At 38.1% G+C, this 13,020-nt stretch overlaps 1 protein-coding gene across 8 annotated transcripts in view; it reads right to left on the bottom strand.

Annotated features, from left to right (window-relative positions):
• The window catches only part of NAV3 (neuron navigator 3), a 507,738-nt gene that overhangs the window by 113,219 nt on the left and 381,499 nt on the right, over positions 1-13,020 (bottom strand). For all 8 annotated transcript variants that reach the window (XM_054271027.1, XM_054271063.1, XM_054271035.1 and 5 more), the window contains one exon: positions 7,697-7,812. In XM_054271027.1, the coding sequence (XP_054127002.1) occupies positions 7,697-7,812 (116 nt within the window). The remainder of the gene's footprint in view (positions 1-7,696; positions 7,813-13,020) is intronic.

The raw sequence follows: 13,020 nt of genomic DNA, 5'->3' as shown, positions 1-13,020 counted from the left end.
ACACTCTGCTCCAGCACAGAAGTAATCCCAAAAGCCAACTGTGTTTCCCCCTCTCCATCCAATCACCAGTCTCATCGGAGCGGTGGGCCTGCATCTCTTTCTACAGCTGCTGCCTTCTGAAATCCAAAGTAGGCACAAGTACTGTCTCGGGCTTTTTCCCTCCCTCTCACCAGCTCATGACTGATCCTAGTGCACAGCTCTTCACTTCAGATGGGCTGACACAGAGCTGCAAGTACAGCCTCCACGTCAGAGCTCAATAAAGAGCCAAAATTAACCACTGAAGCACAAGCCTCCTTACATTTTAGTATTCAACCTGCATTCCCAGATATATGACTCTTCTCTGCTACTGCAGTGAATGCTGCTGGCTGCCATGGCAGCAAACATCCTGGTGAATTAAACCGGAGACACAGAAGCCTCTGCCCAGTTTACAGTGCCACAGGTTTCAAGACACAGCTTCACCTGAATGGGATGCTACAGTAACAGATCTAGCTCACGGTCAAATCCTATTTTTCTCCCCGAAAGGTAAGGATGAAAAACTATTTCTTCCATATCACCGTTACTCCCTATGCAGGAAGCTAAAAGCAGACTTGCAAAAGGACCTTCAGTCTTGCAATTTCTGCTCTAAATAAAAAAATATAATTTAATATCATAAGACATGGACCACAACAGTATTTGTCTGGTAAAATGGTTCATAAAAGGAAATATTTAATTTCTTTCTCCTTAGAAAGCTACTCTGTTTGCACCTCTCTGAGATTCAGAGGCTAGTACAGAATTATAAAATCTGTAAAAAATCATTGTTTCACACTATTTTGAAGAAAACCTATTAATGGAGGAGTGATTTTTTTAATAAAGCAAATTAGTATTGTGTCAGAACTAAGTTCAGCAATTTTGAATGCTATTTTTAAATTCATTGTCCAGAGAGAAAGAAGACTTATGCTAAAATGTATGTCTTTTCTCACAAAGAAAAAGATATTAGTCCCAGAAATGGACAGATGAACAAAGAAATACCTGAATTTAATTATAATTTTTTTAGATACAATCTTTTTTATCTAGGGGAAATTAATTTCACAAAACATTATATAGAAATCTACAAATAATAAAACTGCTGTATAAAAATAAACTGCTTTTGTCAGTGTGAAAATATGCTCAAGTCTCTACCTGAGAAACCTTGACAGAAAAATAACCTTTAAAAATGCCACCCTAAGAATTACAAGCTGTTCACAGATTTCCTATATGAATAAACAGATGTTAGCAGAAGCTTCAGTGTGTATTTCTTGCCTTCACTGGTTCAATTTACAGTTATTGAAGATACACAGGGGAAAATTCTCAGAAATTTCAAAGGAAAGGTACATTTCTTCCTAGATAACTCTCAGAAACATGGAATAACTCTCAGAAACATGGAATAACTCAGATAAAAAAATCAGAAGTCTAAAGTAATGGTGGTTTTCCACATTAAAGCACTGGATTTCTGAGGAAGATATCAAGAGGAGGTACCACTCCCATCCCCACCTACAACACACAGTCAAAGGGCAGACAAGATGAATGGTCTGTCTGCCTGAGTACAAAACTGTCCCAAATATTAAACACCTATCACTTTTTCAGCATGGAAATAAAAGATAAGACTGCTGTGTTTACACCAGGGTCTGCCAGCTGCAGTGACATATGGGCTCTTGGAAGGGTTTTGTGAACATGCTGGTGCCTGCCTGCAGCAGAGCAGGTGTGGTGTGGATGCCAATGGTGTCTCGGAGCTGCTGTGGTGCTGGTGCTGTCACAGAATACCAGAGCACTGCCTGCACACTCCTGTGCTGGTGTGCACTGACAGTACCATGTGGCTGTCCCAGCCTGTCCAACACGCCTGAAAAAGCTGTGGTTGCTAGAAAGTCCTCGTAGGGAGGTATTGACAATAGAGAATTTCAAAAAAAGAAGGGCAGGGCAGTCTCACTTTTTTTTGCATTAATTTGTTTTATATCCTAAGTTATACTTAAATTGGTACAGTATTCTCCATTGCTATATTTTGAATTAACAGGAAAGATAATGATTTTTAGCTCAGTTGGTCAGGGCATAGTGCTAATAATGGCAAGGTTGTGGATCCAATCCCTGTGTGGGCCATTCACTTAAGAGCTGGACTTGATGATCCTTCTGGGTCTCTTCCAAACCAAATCAGACTGTGACTCTGTCATTTGGCTCTGTGACGCCAAATTTCTCTTGGTGATTGTCTTGGAATCAAGAGAACAGGCTCTTTTCCTGCCATAAAGAGCAAGTCTCAATCTCTCCCTGATATTTCAAATCCATTAATAACTTCTCCACCTGCCCTCTCATGCCCCAACACCTGCAGGCAGTGACTTGTCTCCATGGAAAGCTGTAGGCAGAGGTGGACTGGCTCTGCCTCCATGCAGGCTCCCAGTCTGGTCACATGCAGCAGTCTGCACTGCAGGGCTTCGCTGGCCTCAGGAACCCTTGTGGGCAGGGCACAGCCCTTGTGCCATGCACTGCTCTGCTAGGGAAGCAGGGCCGCTCAGCTCCAACATGAGACCAGATACAAGCTACCAGAACTGGACAGGTACAGCCAGTGCTCTTTCTAGCTGGGAGCAGAAAAAGTTTTGGCAGGGGATGAAAAATGTTCACCCAATGAGCCACACCAAACCTCCCATAGGGTGCTGTCAATAGGTGCCACACCCGCCTAGGCTGGACAGGTCTCTGGCAGTGACACAGCTGTGTCCTGGGCCACCCAGTGAGCCTCAGGGTCTCTGCTGACCTGTTCTTCTCCCAGCTGAGCTGGTCATTGCAGCCCAGCTTCAGAGCACACAGGTCACAGAGCATCATACTGAAAAGGGAATGACACTGGACTGTGTGAGAGCCATGTGAGGGTAGCTGGCAGCTGCAGCATTCATCTGCCTCACTCTGAAAATACACTGAAAACACAGTGAGTGCACTGCTTTTCTACAGAGGTACTGAGGCTAATCACACAACCTTCATTCAGCCTTCCTGTGTACAGACATTTTACCACATCTCTTAATTATAAAGTCATATGAACTTTTCTCCCATTAATCCCATTGCCTCACATGGCTGACAGGCCATGGTGATCATCCCCAGATACAACGGATACTTATTTATCTCAGACCAAGTACTCAGTAGAAACAACACTGAATTTATCCTTGTACTTTACCACATCCCTCTGCAGGGTGTCATTTACCAAAACATAAAATTGCAATGTGAAAAATTCTTAGGTTTATTTCTTCAAAAAGAACTTTCTAAAGCTCAGCTCTCCATTTTAAAATGCTGAGATATAGTAACCAAAAAATACATCTTTCTATGGTAAGAAGAAAGTATAGGAGAGTAGAGAAGAGCAAATGTCATGACAGCATTATTCCCCAACTACCTTGCAATTCAGTGTGCTCTCCACCCACCAAGCAGGAATATGTTTACATCAAGAACATGTTGGGGAACTTCCTCTATCACAGTCAGTGTAACATACAACTTTATTTTTACAGTCTCTTTCCTAAAAGGAATTATAAAAATTATTTTAAGAACTAATAATCTTTGGGCAATTTTGCTGTCAGATAAGACTTTCTTTGAAGCCTCAGTGGATGGTTTAGAACCCTACAAATGAATTATGTAATAGATATGGAAATGCATAAGATTATGAATCTCTTCAGCTAAGCTTACTTGAAAAAAAAATAAACTATTACTGCGTGTATTAATTATTTCTTTCAGAGAACAAAAAATTAAGCACAATAAACATAAAATATTTAAATTTGAATGTTTTTATGCTAATCCTGCCATTGATATAGCCCTATAACTTTTAAAAGTACTGTTTCATTTCTGCTTCATTCATCAGATTTTAAATAATTAGTCAATATTTATAAATTCATGAATAATTACTTAATCAAACACTTTGCATTAAGCTCTGAGAACATGCCAGCACTTGTGAAAGCCAAATGTTATCACTGATCTAATGAAATAATATTTAGTTTACTGACATGTACAGTTTACAATGGATTATTAACTAATTAACTTGCTGACATCCTTCTCCAATAAACCTGCTGCAGAAGGTGATAAATGTCACAGCTACTTCAAGAAGAAATAGTTGGTAAGAAAGTCTGAACAACTTGTTCCCAGCCATATTGTGAATAACAACAACCAACCTGAGTTACTTTATTAGCCATTATTGCCATTATCATATTATAATCCTGTTTATAAAGATATATTCCAGTTTTGTGGAAACTGAGTGGATAGATACTGAGTAGTCTTGTTGACGCAAACACTATATAAAGCACATGCAAGAAATTGTGTTCATACTTGAATGCAGAATTGTTCCTTACTTAAGGGACTCGGATTCTGTCTGGGATTTTCCGGACAGAGGTCTGCACACCTGTGTGCCACATGAGCAATATGCCTACCACACACAGAACATACCAGACCTACTCCTCAGGTGTCTCATGCCTACAAACAGGGCTCACTCAGTGGGAGTACATGTATCACTGGAGTTGTGCACACAGAGGGGATTCAAGGTGTGCAGGAAGACTAAAAGCTGCTCTAGGTGTACTCTCGTGCTGATCTCCATGTGCACTGTGGAAACACTTGAGGCTGTTCTGGCTGAGCTGTGGAATATTCAAAGGGGGGAAAAAAAAGTAGGAAAAAGTCTGAAGCACTTCAGATCACATCTAGAACAAATTCCCACCAGAGACATGGGAACAGATTTACAATACCTCTACCAAGATGCAGAACTGCTTTTAGGCATAAGCCATGTATATATTCACCAAGAGCAACAGATTATTGGTGATAATATTAAAATAAAGAGGGTGTCCAGTTTATCAGGACAACCACAAGCCACACTTCTGAGTATATGCCTACACCAGCCTCCTCACCTCCCTTGCCTTCCAGCACTATTGTCTTCTCATGGCTGTGCAGGTAAAACCAAGAAATCACTTGCAAAGCAGTGGGCAGGAAGCACGTGGCTTGAGCTCTGACTTTACCTTTCACCACATCTGAGTTGGAAGGACAGGAGAAGCTTTAAAGGTAACCAGCTCCCTTGGAGGAGGAAGACAGAGGAGAAGAGAGCTGAAAACTCCCTCTACAGATTCTTGCTTTACTTTCTACTTTCCCATCACCACTGTTTAGACAGTAGCAAAGAGATGTGAACTGCCTTGCTGGACGCAGAAGGCAGAGCCATGAATTTTTACCACTACAGCAAGGGAATTATCTTGGGCTTGATTCCTGAATTATACCAGGAGAATGGTGCCTGGCCAACCACTCCTAAATAATTTTAAGATTATTTTTTTTACATTCAACTTTTGTCTTTATTATGGAGAAGTCTTGAACTAGACAGGCTGAAAGCATCAGTTTAGATTCAGTTGGCTGATACTGAAGTGAGTTAGGAGCTCTGATATGACCAACTTGGCTGCTTATGGGAGCAGTAATCTTCAGCCAAGAAGCAATAACAAACAGGAATGTGTAAATATTCAGAAAATAGAGGAACAGTTTATACAACAATATTGGCCAAAATATTCTAGTCCTGAGGATGTGAGCCTTAGTTCTAAATATTTGGCACTTTAAAAATAATAATGATAAATTAAGCAGAAACACAATGCAGGTGGGACAACACTTCATGAACACACTCCTCCAAACTGTTTAGTGATTTCCACAGATGTTCACTCTTCAGCATTATCCTTACTGATCCTTACCATTTACAAACATAATGTGCTAGGATGGTGGCTACTGAGTTTCAGAAGAATATCAAGATAATATAAAGATGATGTCCACCCACAGCAACAGTTGAAAATTTCAGGAAAAAGGTAATATCAAAATGAAAGAAAGTGGATTCATTGCTTAATACCCTGAAAATAAGTGACCAGACCACAGAAATTAACCTTCCTATCTCTGTGCTACTACACTAGTGTAATCCCTTGATCATATCAGAATAAAGATGCTCTTAAGTAAAAAATTGAACTGTCCTTTCTCATAGGTAATCCACCATGGAATATTCCTCTGAGCAACTATCACATGAGCTTTTATCCATGCAGATCTAACAACATAACCACCAATGACTTGGTGATAGTTCATCCATGCAGGAAATTAACTACTCAGCAAATATAGTACTTGATCCATTTATTCTTTTTGCTGCTAACAGTTAAATACAGGTGACACACCTCTGCTTCCCTATGTGCACAGCAAATCACTGACCACATTTTTCCAATGGTTCTGCTTTATGCCAATCAATGGCTAATGCTAGAGTCTAAATAATCAGACTAGGAACATCTCTGGTGACTAGTTTTCTTTATGTCATATTTTTCTTTTTGATGCTGTTTAGTTTTTGTTCACAACAGTAAAAAGATCATCAGACATGATATTCTGTTTGATCATTTCAGCAGGTATTGAATTGTTTGGGGTTTTTCTAGCTTCTCTCTGGATGATTCCTTGAAGCATCTCTTGATTTGTGGTAAGTGTTTCGATTAAACTCTTTATATATATTAGACCAAGGAGTCCAATTTCTGAAGTAATTAAAAACAATTTTATATTTTAGCAGGTATGCGTTACCTCCAAAGAAGTGATATATTTATCACAGAACCTGGCTGTGCAAATAAAAAATGTCAAAGACTTCCAAAGGGACTGAGAAAAACCAGGACAAAACCTATTTCAGTAGAACTCAGCTAAATGCCAAGACAGTCCCCATAAACCTTGGGCATCTGATTACCCTTCTGGTGGAGAGATAATTTTAGAATGATGTATCAGATTAGTGCTTTAAGTGAGTTATATCTGTGTGAGAAGAACCAAGACTCATGACAAATCCATTTAAATGTTGACAATTTGTAGTAAAAGGGCAAAACTGTAGTTAAACCAGTGAGATACGATATCACCCTCAATTTTTGTAAAATTATAATATTAAGGATGCTAATGAAAAACAAAACAAAGCAACAGCAAAAATAAACCCTTAAACCTCCAAGTAACAGCTCTTGCAGAGTCCCTTTGGAACAACTTGTACACAACCCCGCAGTGCAGTTCAGTCCTGATGAGAAAGTGAGATGTGGCACACTTTGCTTTTTGCATGGATAGGCAGAGTCATGGCCAGATCCAGTGCTGATGTAACTCAGCATGGTTCTGTTGAATTCAAAGGAATTATTCCAATATGACTAAAATATCCCATCCCTTCAGCTTTGTAACCTAGTAAGGATCTTAATCCATGTTTACAAGGAATTCCTTGTAACACAACCCTTAGCAGCTTAGCTCTAGCAGCAGCTTATACGTCAGGTACAACAGTAAGGACTTGCTTGTTTTCTGAATACAGATTCATCAATAAAAGAAATGTGTATATTATGCAATTTATGTCCCAGTTCTGATGTTATGATTTAATTTGATGTTATTAAATGAGAGTGTTAAACTTTCTGAAATCGACTTTCCACTGCTCCTCTTGGAATATTCAGCATGGTTAAATTAAGTAACAATTACTTGAAACCCTAGATTGTCAAAGCGCAGTTTTTGCAAAATGATAAAGAGGGTATTTGAACATAAGGAACAAGTTTAAATAGATAACAGTGGATTTTGATCACTAAACATGCATGACATGAATTTTCTGTGTATTTAATACCCCTCATGACTGAAGGACAGAAGTATTATTTCAACCAATCACAAAGCTCCCAGTATGAAACAGATGTAAATAAAGAAGTTCACAATCTTCTCCTGACTCATTGTTACTCACCAGATATCTCCTCTAGGCACTGTTTGGCAGTCTTACTAAACGACAAATCCATTTTAGTAGGACTGGTACAGGAGTCAGCAGGTGGTAAAGAGGTACTGTCATTTTCTGAGAGAGTTCTGAAATGAAGCAAGAAGATTGATTATTATTATCTGTCATTCATGTGCTCATGGAAGAAAGTGCTACTTGCAGCTCCATCTAGAATCATATCACTATAGGGTGAAAATATAATTTTTGTCACATTCTTATGCTAGTTTAAAAGTCCAGCTACACAAATATACAAGCAACTAGGCTCTCTCTCTCTATCTCTCTGCAGAAAAAAGTTGTAGTTAATTCTGTGAGATTTGAAGCCTTTTTTTCCTCACTGTTTTTCTGAAGGATTTGTCAACCAGATCTAATCAGAATTCATTTACATTGGTTAAGTCACATCCCTGCACATACATAAAGGAAATAAAAACTTGTAATTGATGAAATATTAAATGAGAAAGGCCATGTGGGAAAAAGCTTATGCAAGGCTGGTTGGAAATTTGGCCCAGATATTTAAATCTATGTGCAGCTTCTTTTGATAATGCCCCTTAGAAGACCCTGGGGAATGGGATAATACAAGTTTTTCAATTAACTCTCTACTAAATAGCTCATATGTGCTTTGAGGGTATATTTCTGTGAATATCAATGATAAATTATAATGGTAACTCCTCACCGAATACAGTTACTTTCTGTTATATGAAAGTAAATAGCAAGAAATACATGAGCATACTTTATTTATTATAATAAAAAATATCTCACACAATTATTGCCTCTTATAGAACAGCTGTAGAATCTACTTTATCCTGGAACTGCTGAACTATGATGTCATCACACAGCAACATGTACCACCATTTGTATACAGTAAAAGAACACATCTAAAAATATAAGAGCCTGTTTCTGAAATAAAATTTTAAAAGATCTTCACTTACAGCTTAAGCTCTTCCAGCTTTTCTGACATGAATGACAGTCACTCTTCTGATTTATTAAAAGACTAGTGAAATATTTATATCTTAATTTTAAAGTGTGACATTTATAGTTCAATTTTCAAAATTCACCATAAAGTGTTTCCTATTACCAACTAAACTTAAAAGAGAAACATTTAACTGTGTGATGTATCTGTATTTTCTAAATAAAACACATTAAAAGTGACTTATCTCTCAAAATAATTTCATTACAACTTATTTTATGAAATAAATGCCCAGTTAATGTCTTCTTGATTTTTGCTGAATGAACTTTTTCAGTAAATCATAACAATAGATGAGGAAACAGATATCTGCACAAAGAGCAGCACAAGTACTGACATGGTGGAATCTACTGATTAGAATCATCCAGCTCAAAAACAGAAATATAAATTATGCCTGATCAGATGCAATGTTTTCTTACTAATTTCTGTACTTTTGAGATGCTGGAAACAGAGAAAAAAACTACTTTTGGTTCTTGTCTGTCACACACTACTGGAAACACAAGCTCAGCACATGTTGCAAGGTTAGCTATGTCCTGCCAACCTTGAATGTAGTTTTACATTTGATGCTTGAGAGGAGAGTCTTTTAAGTAAAAAAAGAGCTCACTCTATCCCTCTGCAGGGAACACATTCTGAAACTCCACAGTCCTGCTTGCTTTCCCAAAGGGCTTTGAATCATTAAAATTTTAATTGTCTGAGGAAACAACAGAAATCTCATGGAGGACTATGGATTTTGCAGCAGCCAAGGTTCTGCTAGCTTGAGACAACAGGTTATTTGCTGATGTAGGATTTTGGGGCTCTTGGGGAACAAGAAGCACCCAGGTACACACTAGGTACCTAAAACTTCAAGTTGCATTGCTGTGGGTCCATTGTGGGTTGTGACACATTGGACCAAGAATATAAATGCCTCTTCTAATTTTTATAAAAAATGGGAAATTAAATTGTGAGGTTTGTCTTCTATGCTTCTGGCTTTAATGCCTTTCAGTGGGATGTATTAATCCTATGAACAACTCAAGTGATTGCTGCAGGACTGGAGATTAAGCTCAAAGCAAGTAAACAGCAAATTAAGTGATCTTCTCATTAGCCTTGCATACTGGCCCAAATGAATTATCCTCTATCCTCTACCTACTCACAGCCCACTGCCTTAAAGAGAATTAAATTCTTACATCTCTCCTGATATCAGAAAAAGCGAAAAGCATTTCAGTTTGGTCAAAGCCAGTCCAGTGATATTTCTTCCAGTGCTATGCATCTACAGTGGAGGTTAATTTAGGCAACCTTCATGAAAACAGGACAATCTGTTTCTAATTCAATCATGGCAATCAAAGATTATATTTATCTCCAACCCACTGAGTTACATGCTACCTATTTGTAAGAGTATCAGACTCACTTAAAGGGACAAATCCTTCTTTCAGTCAGATCTGTACAAGCTTATTCATTCTGATTAAAATGAGCCTGCACAGCGTAATTAAGAACCGAGTTTGAAACACTACTTAAAAAATGGTCTCTAACACAGTCAGTCATTTCCTGTCTCAAAAAAATAGCCAACCTTAGATAAACATAGATAACATCAAAGATTTGTTTACTTTTTAGTTGACATTCCAAAAGATATCAGATAAAAATGATGGCATTTTTCCAACAGCTCCCTGAGATGCAGCTGTCTTGAATGTGTATCACTGTCAGTGTAACAGACTGGCAGGACCACATCTGCAATATGAGCAGTTCGATCACCCATGTTCGAGAACTGTGAGTTAAATTGGGAACAGATGCAAGGAAGGGCTACTAGGATGCTCATGGGGAAGAATATTCTCCTTCTGGAATAAAAAAAAAAAACCAAAAAAACCAAAAAAAACCCAACAAACACAAAACCAGAAAGAGTTGATTTGGCTAAGCCTCACAAAAGAGAAGGAAGGCAATGGGATTATTCTCTCACATATTTAAAAAGAGCAATCAAAGAGAAGGAAAACATCTTTTTAAGTCAAAGGACTGAATTAATCAAATATGTGTTTGCAATGATTTCTTCATTTATTATGCATCTTCCCATCTCCTCAACTAACACCTCTACAATGAAAACTTTTCTTGCACAATTACTTGAAAATCTATAATGGAAAAATGGGAGGATGTGTCTAAAGACCATGTATTTGTTACAACTAAAACTGGTGAGTGGCAATCTTTAGCACTACCTATGATTGCAAAACTTTGGGAGTGACTGTTGCTTTATTTTCATAGCAGCAATGCAAATAACAGGAATCAATAAAGCATTGCAGTATGACTTCGAGTGCTCACTTTATTGAAGAAAGAATGTTTAGCAGTATAATCTGTTAATCAACTGACAGAATGTTTTTTTTTCTGTAAACTTAGTTTCAACTCCACAATCAGTGACACAGAAGTAGCTTCTGGTCATTAAAACAGGATATCAATATGGCTTCAAGAAAACCTGCGCATGTTATAGTTGTAGGATCCTTGAAGAGTAGTATAATTTTCTCCCTAAGCCTGTACAAAAACATCCTGAATAGGCATCCGGAATTGAATGTCACTGTACTTCCAGAGATGCAACCAGATATATCCTCTTTTCCATCTGTCACTGCTCTGAACCTCCTGCTCACCTTTGAGACTATGACCTAGTAAAACAATTGCGTTGATCACCATGTAGTAAAGGAGTTGGGAAGAAAGTTTTAGTAACCAGTAACATGTTTATTTATTACACTGATACATCCTTTTTCTGCCCTACCTGTTGAATACTTTTGTCCTTACAGTATCATAAAGTAATTGAGACAGAAAAATGTTCTAGGTGCCGTCTGGTCCAATGGCTTTCTTAAAGAGAGTCTGGTCACATTAAGTTGCTCAGAGTCTTGATTTGCTGAATCCTGAACATGTCCAAGGACAAAGATTCCATAACTTTGCTCCACAGCCTGCACCAAGTGTTTCATCGCCTCAAACTAAACCCATATTTTTTAATTTTCAATCAGCACCTCCGCTGTTGTAACTTGCATCTTTTACCTCTTATCCTTTCACCCTGCATTTCAGAGAAGAGTCTGGCAATATCTTCTCTACACCAACATACTAGGTAGCTGAAGTTGCCAGTTTGTTACTCTGCAGGGACAAAAGTGCCAAACTGGCATTTGTAGTCCAGTACTGAAAGAATATCTCTGCAAGACTGCGATTCAGACACTGCTGAAACATCTTCCAGATGTTGCTATCATCAAACAAAAACTTAGCTGAAAAATGGAAATTTAAGCAATGCACAACATAGAAGTGTAGCTTGGGATGATGAGTGGTCAGCTAATTCTCTGCAGCAATTTCTCTACTTTCAGCATTTTGGGCAGTAAGCAATTCCTGAGCAACACAGGCCCTGGGATTTGAGAGCTTTAGATTCTGTATCTTGGCCATGGGAAAGAGACTTACTAATCCCCTACAGTGGTTACTGGAGGAGTTAATAAAATAAAGCTGATGTGAAGTATATGCATCCAGTTACAACCCAATGTTCTTCTACTGAAATTCAGCAGGATTTCTTTTTTTGTCATTAATGTACCTTTTTCCTCCCGTTTGCACTGTAGTCTAGTAAGTGCTAAACTTCTGTTTACTGTTCTGTGCTTGAAATTTAAGCACTACTAGGAAGACAGCTAAATTCTAAGGCCAATTTCAATACAAGTTTAAGGGTCTTGGGAAAATGGTACAATTTTCAGTCTCCTACAATTCTGTCTAAATAAAAGAATGAGCAATTTTAAGTCGCAGCTGGTGCACTTCAAACAATTATACAGTCTCTTAAACCTTCCTACTGTATCTGTCTTATCAAGCTTTCTGGCAAATAAATTACATCTTCTTCAATCTTACATCAGTGGGACACTGCAGTCAACTTCCGAGGGGACACACAGGGGACTGTAAATAGGATATTCACAGCCACTTTTGAAAATAAAGCATCACTTTCTGGCAGAATGGAAGAATTTAAGTGATACCTGTTTAGATAATCTCAAACACAACTCTGACTGTTGCTGTTAATCTTTGAAGAGAAATTTTAATCCCATATGAATTTTGATGTCAGTTGTTTGGGAGGCATAAAAAAACCACATGATATCAGACAGGGCAAAGCACCAACACTGCAAAGCTGAATAGTGCAATATCCCACTTGAGAACCTCCCACTAAAACAGTCCATTAATAAAAATATAGACTTCTTGAAAACATGACTATCAGTAACTGTTACAGGTTTGCATTACTTAAGGAAAACACATGGCATTCTCAAAAAAACTCCTTGGAATACCTAATTTTCCTCACAGTAATCTACAGTAACATCCTCTTGGTTAACAAAAAATATTTAAAAATACATGGTATTTGCAGGTATCA

Source organism: Melozone crissalis, unplaced genomic scaffold (genome assembly GCF_028551555.1).
Source record: "Melozone crissalis strain CALT ecotype California unplaced genomic scaffold, PUWL_Pcris_2 ptg000004l_1, whole genome shotgun sequence".
NCBI classification, from domain to species: domain Eukaryota; kingdom Metazoa; phylum Chordata; class Aves; order Passeriformes; family Passerellidae; genus Melozone; species Melozone crissalis.
This window is presented reverse-complemented; position numbering and strand designations above follow the sequence as displayed.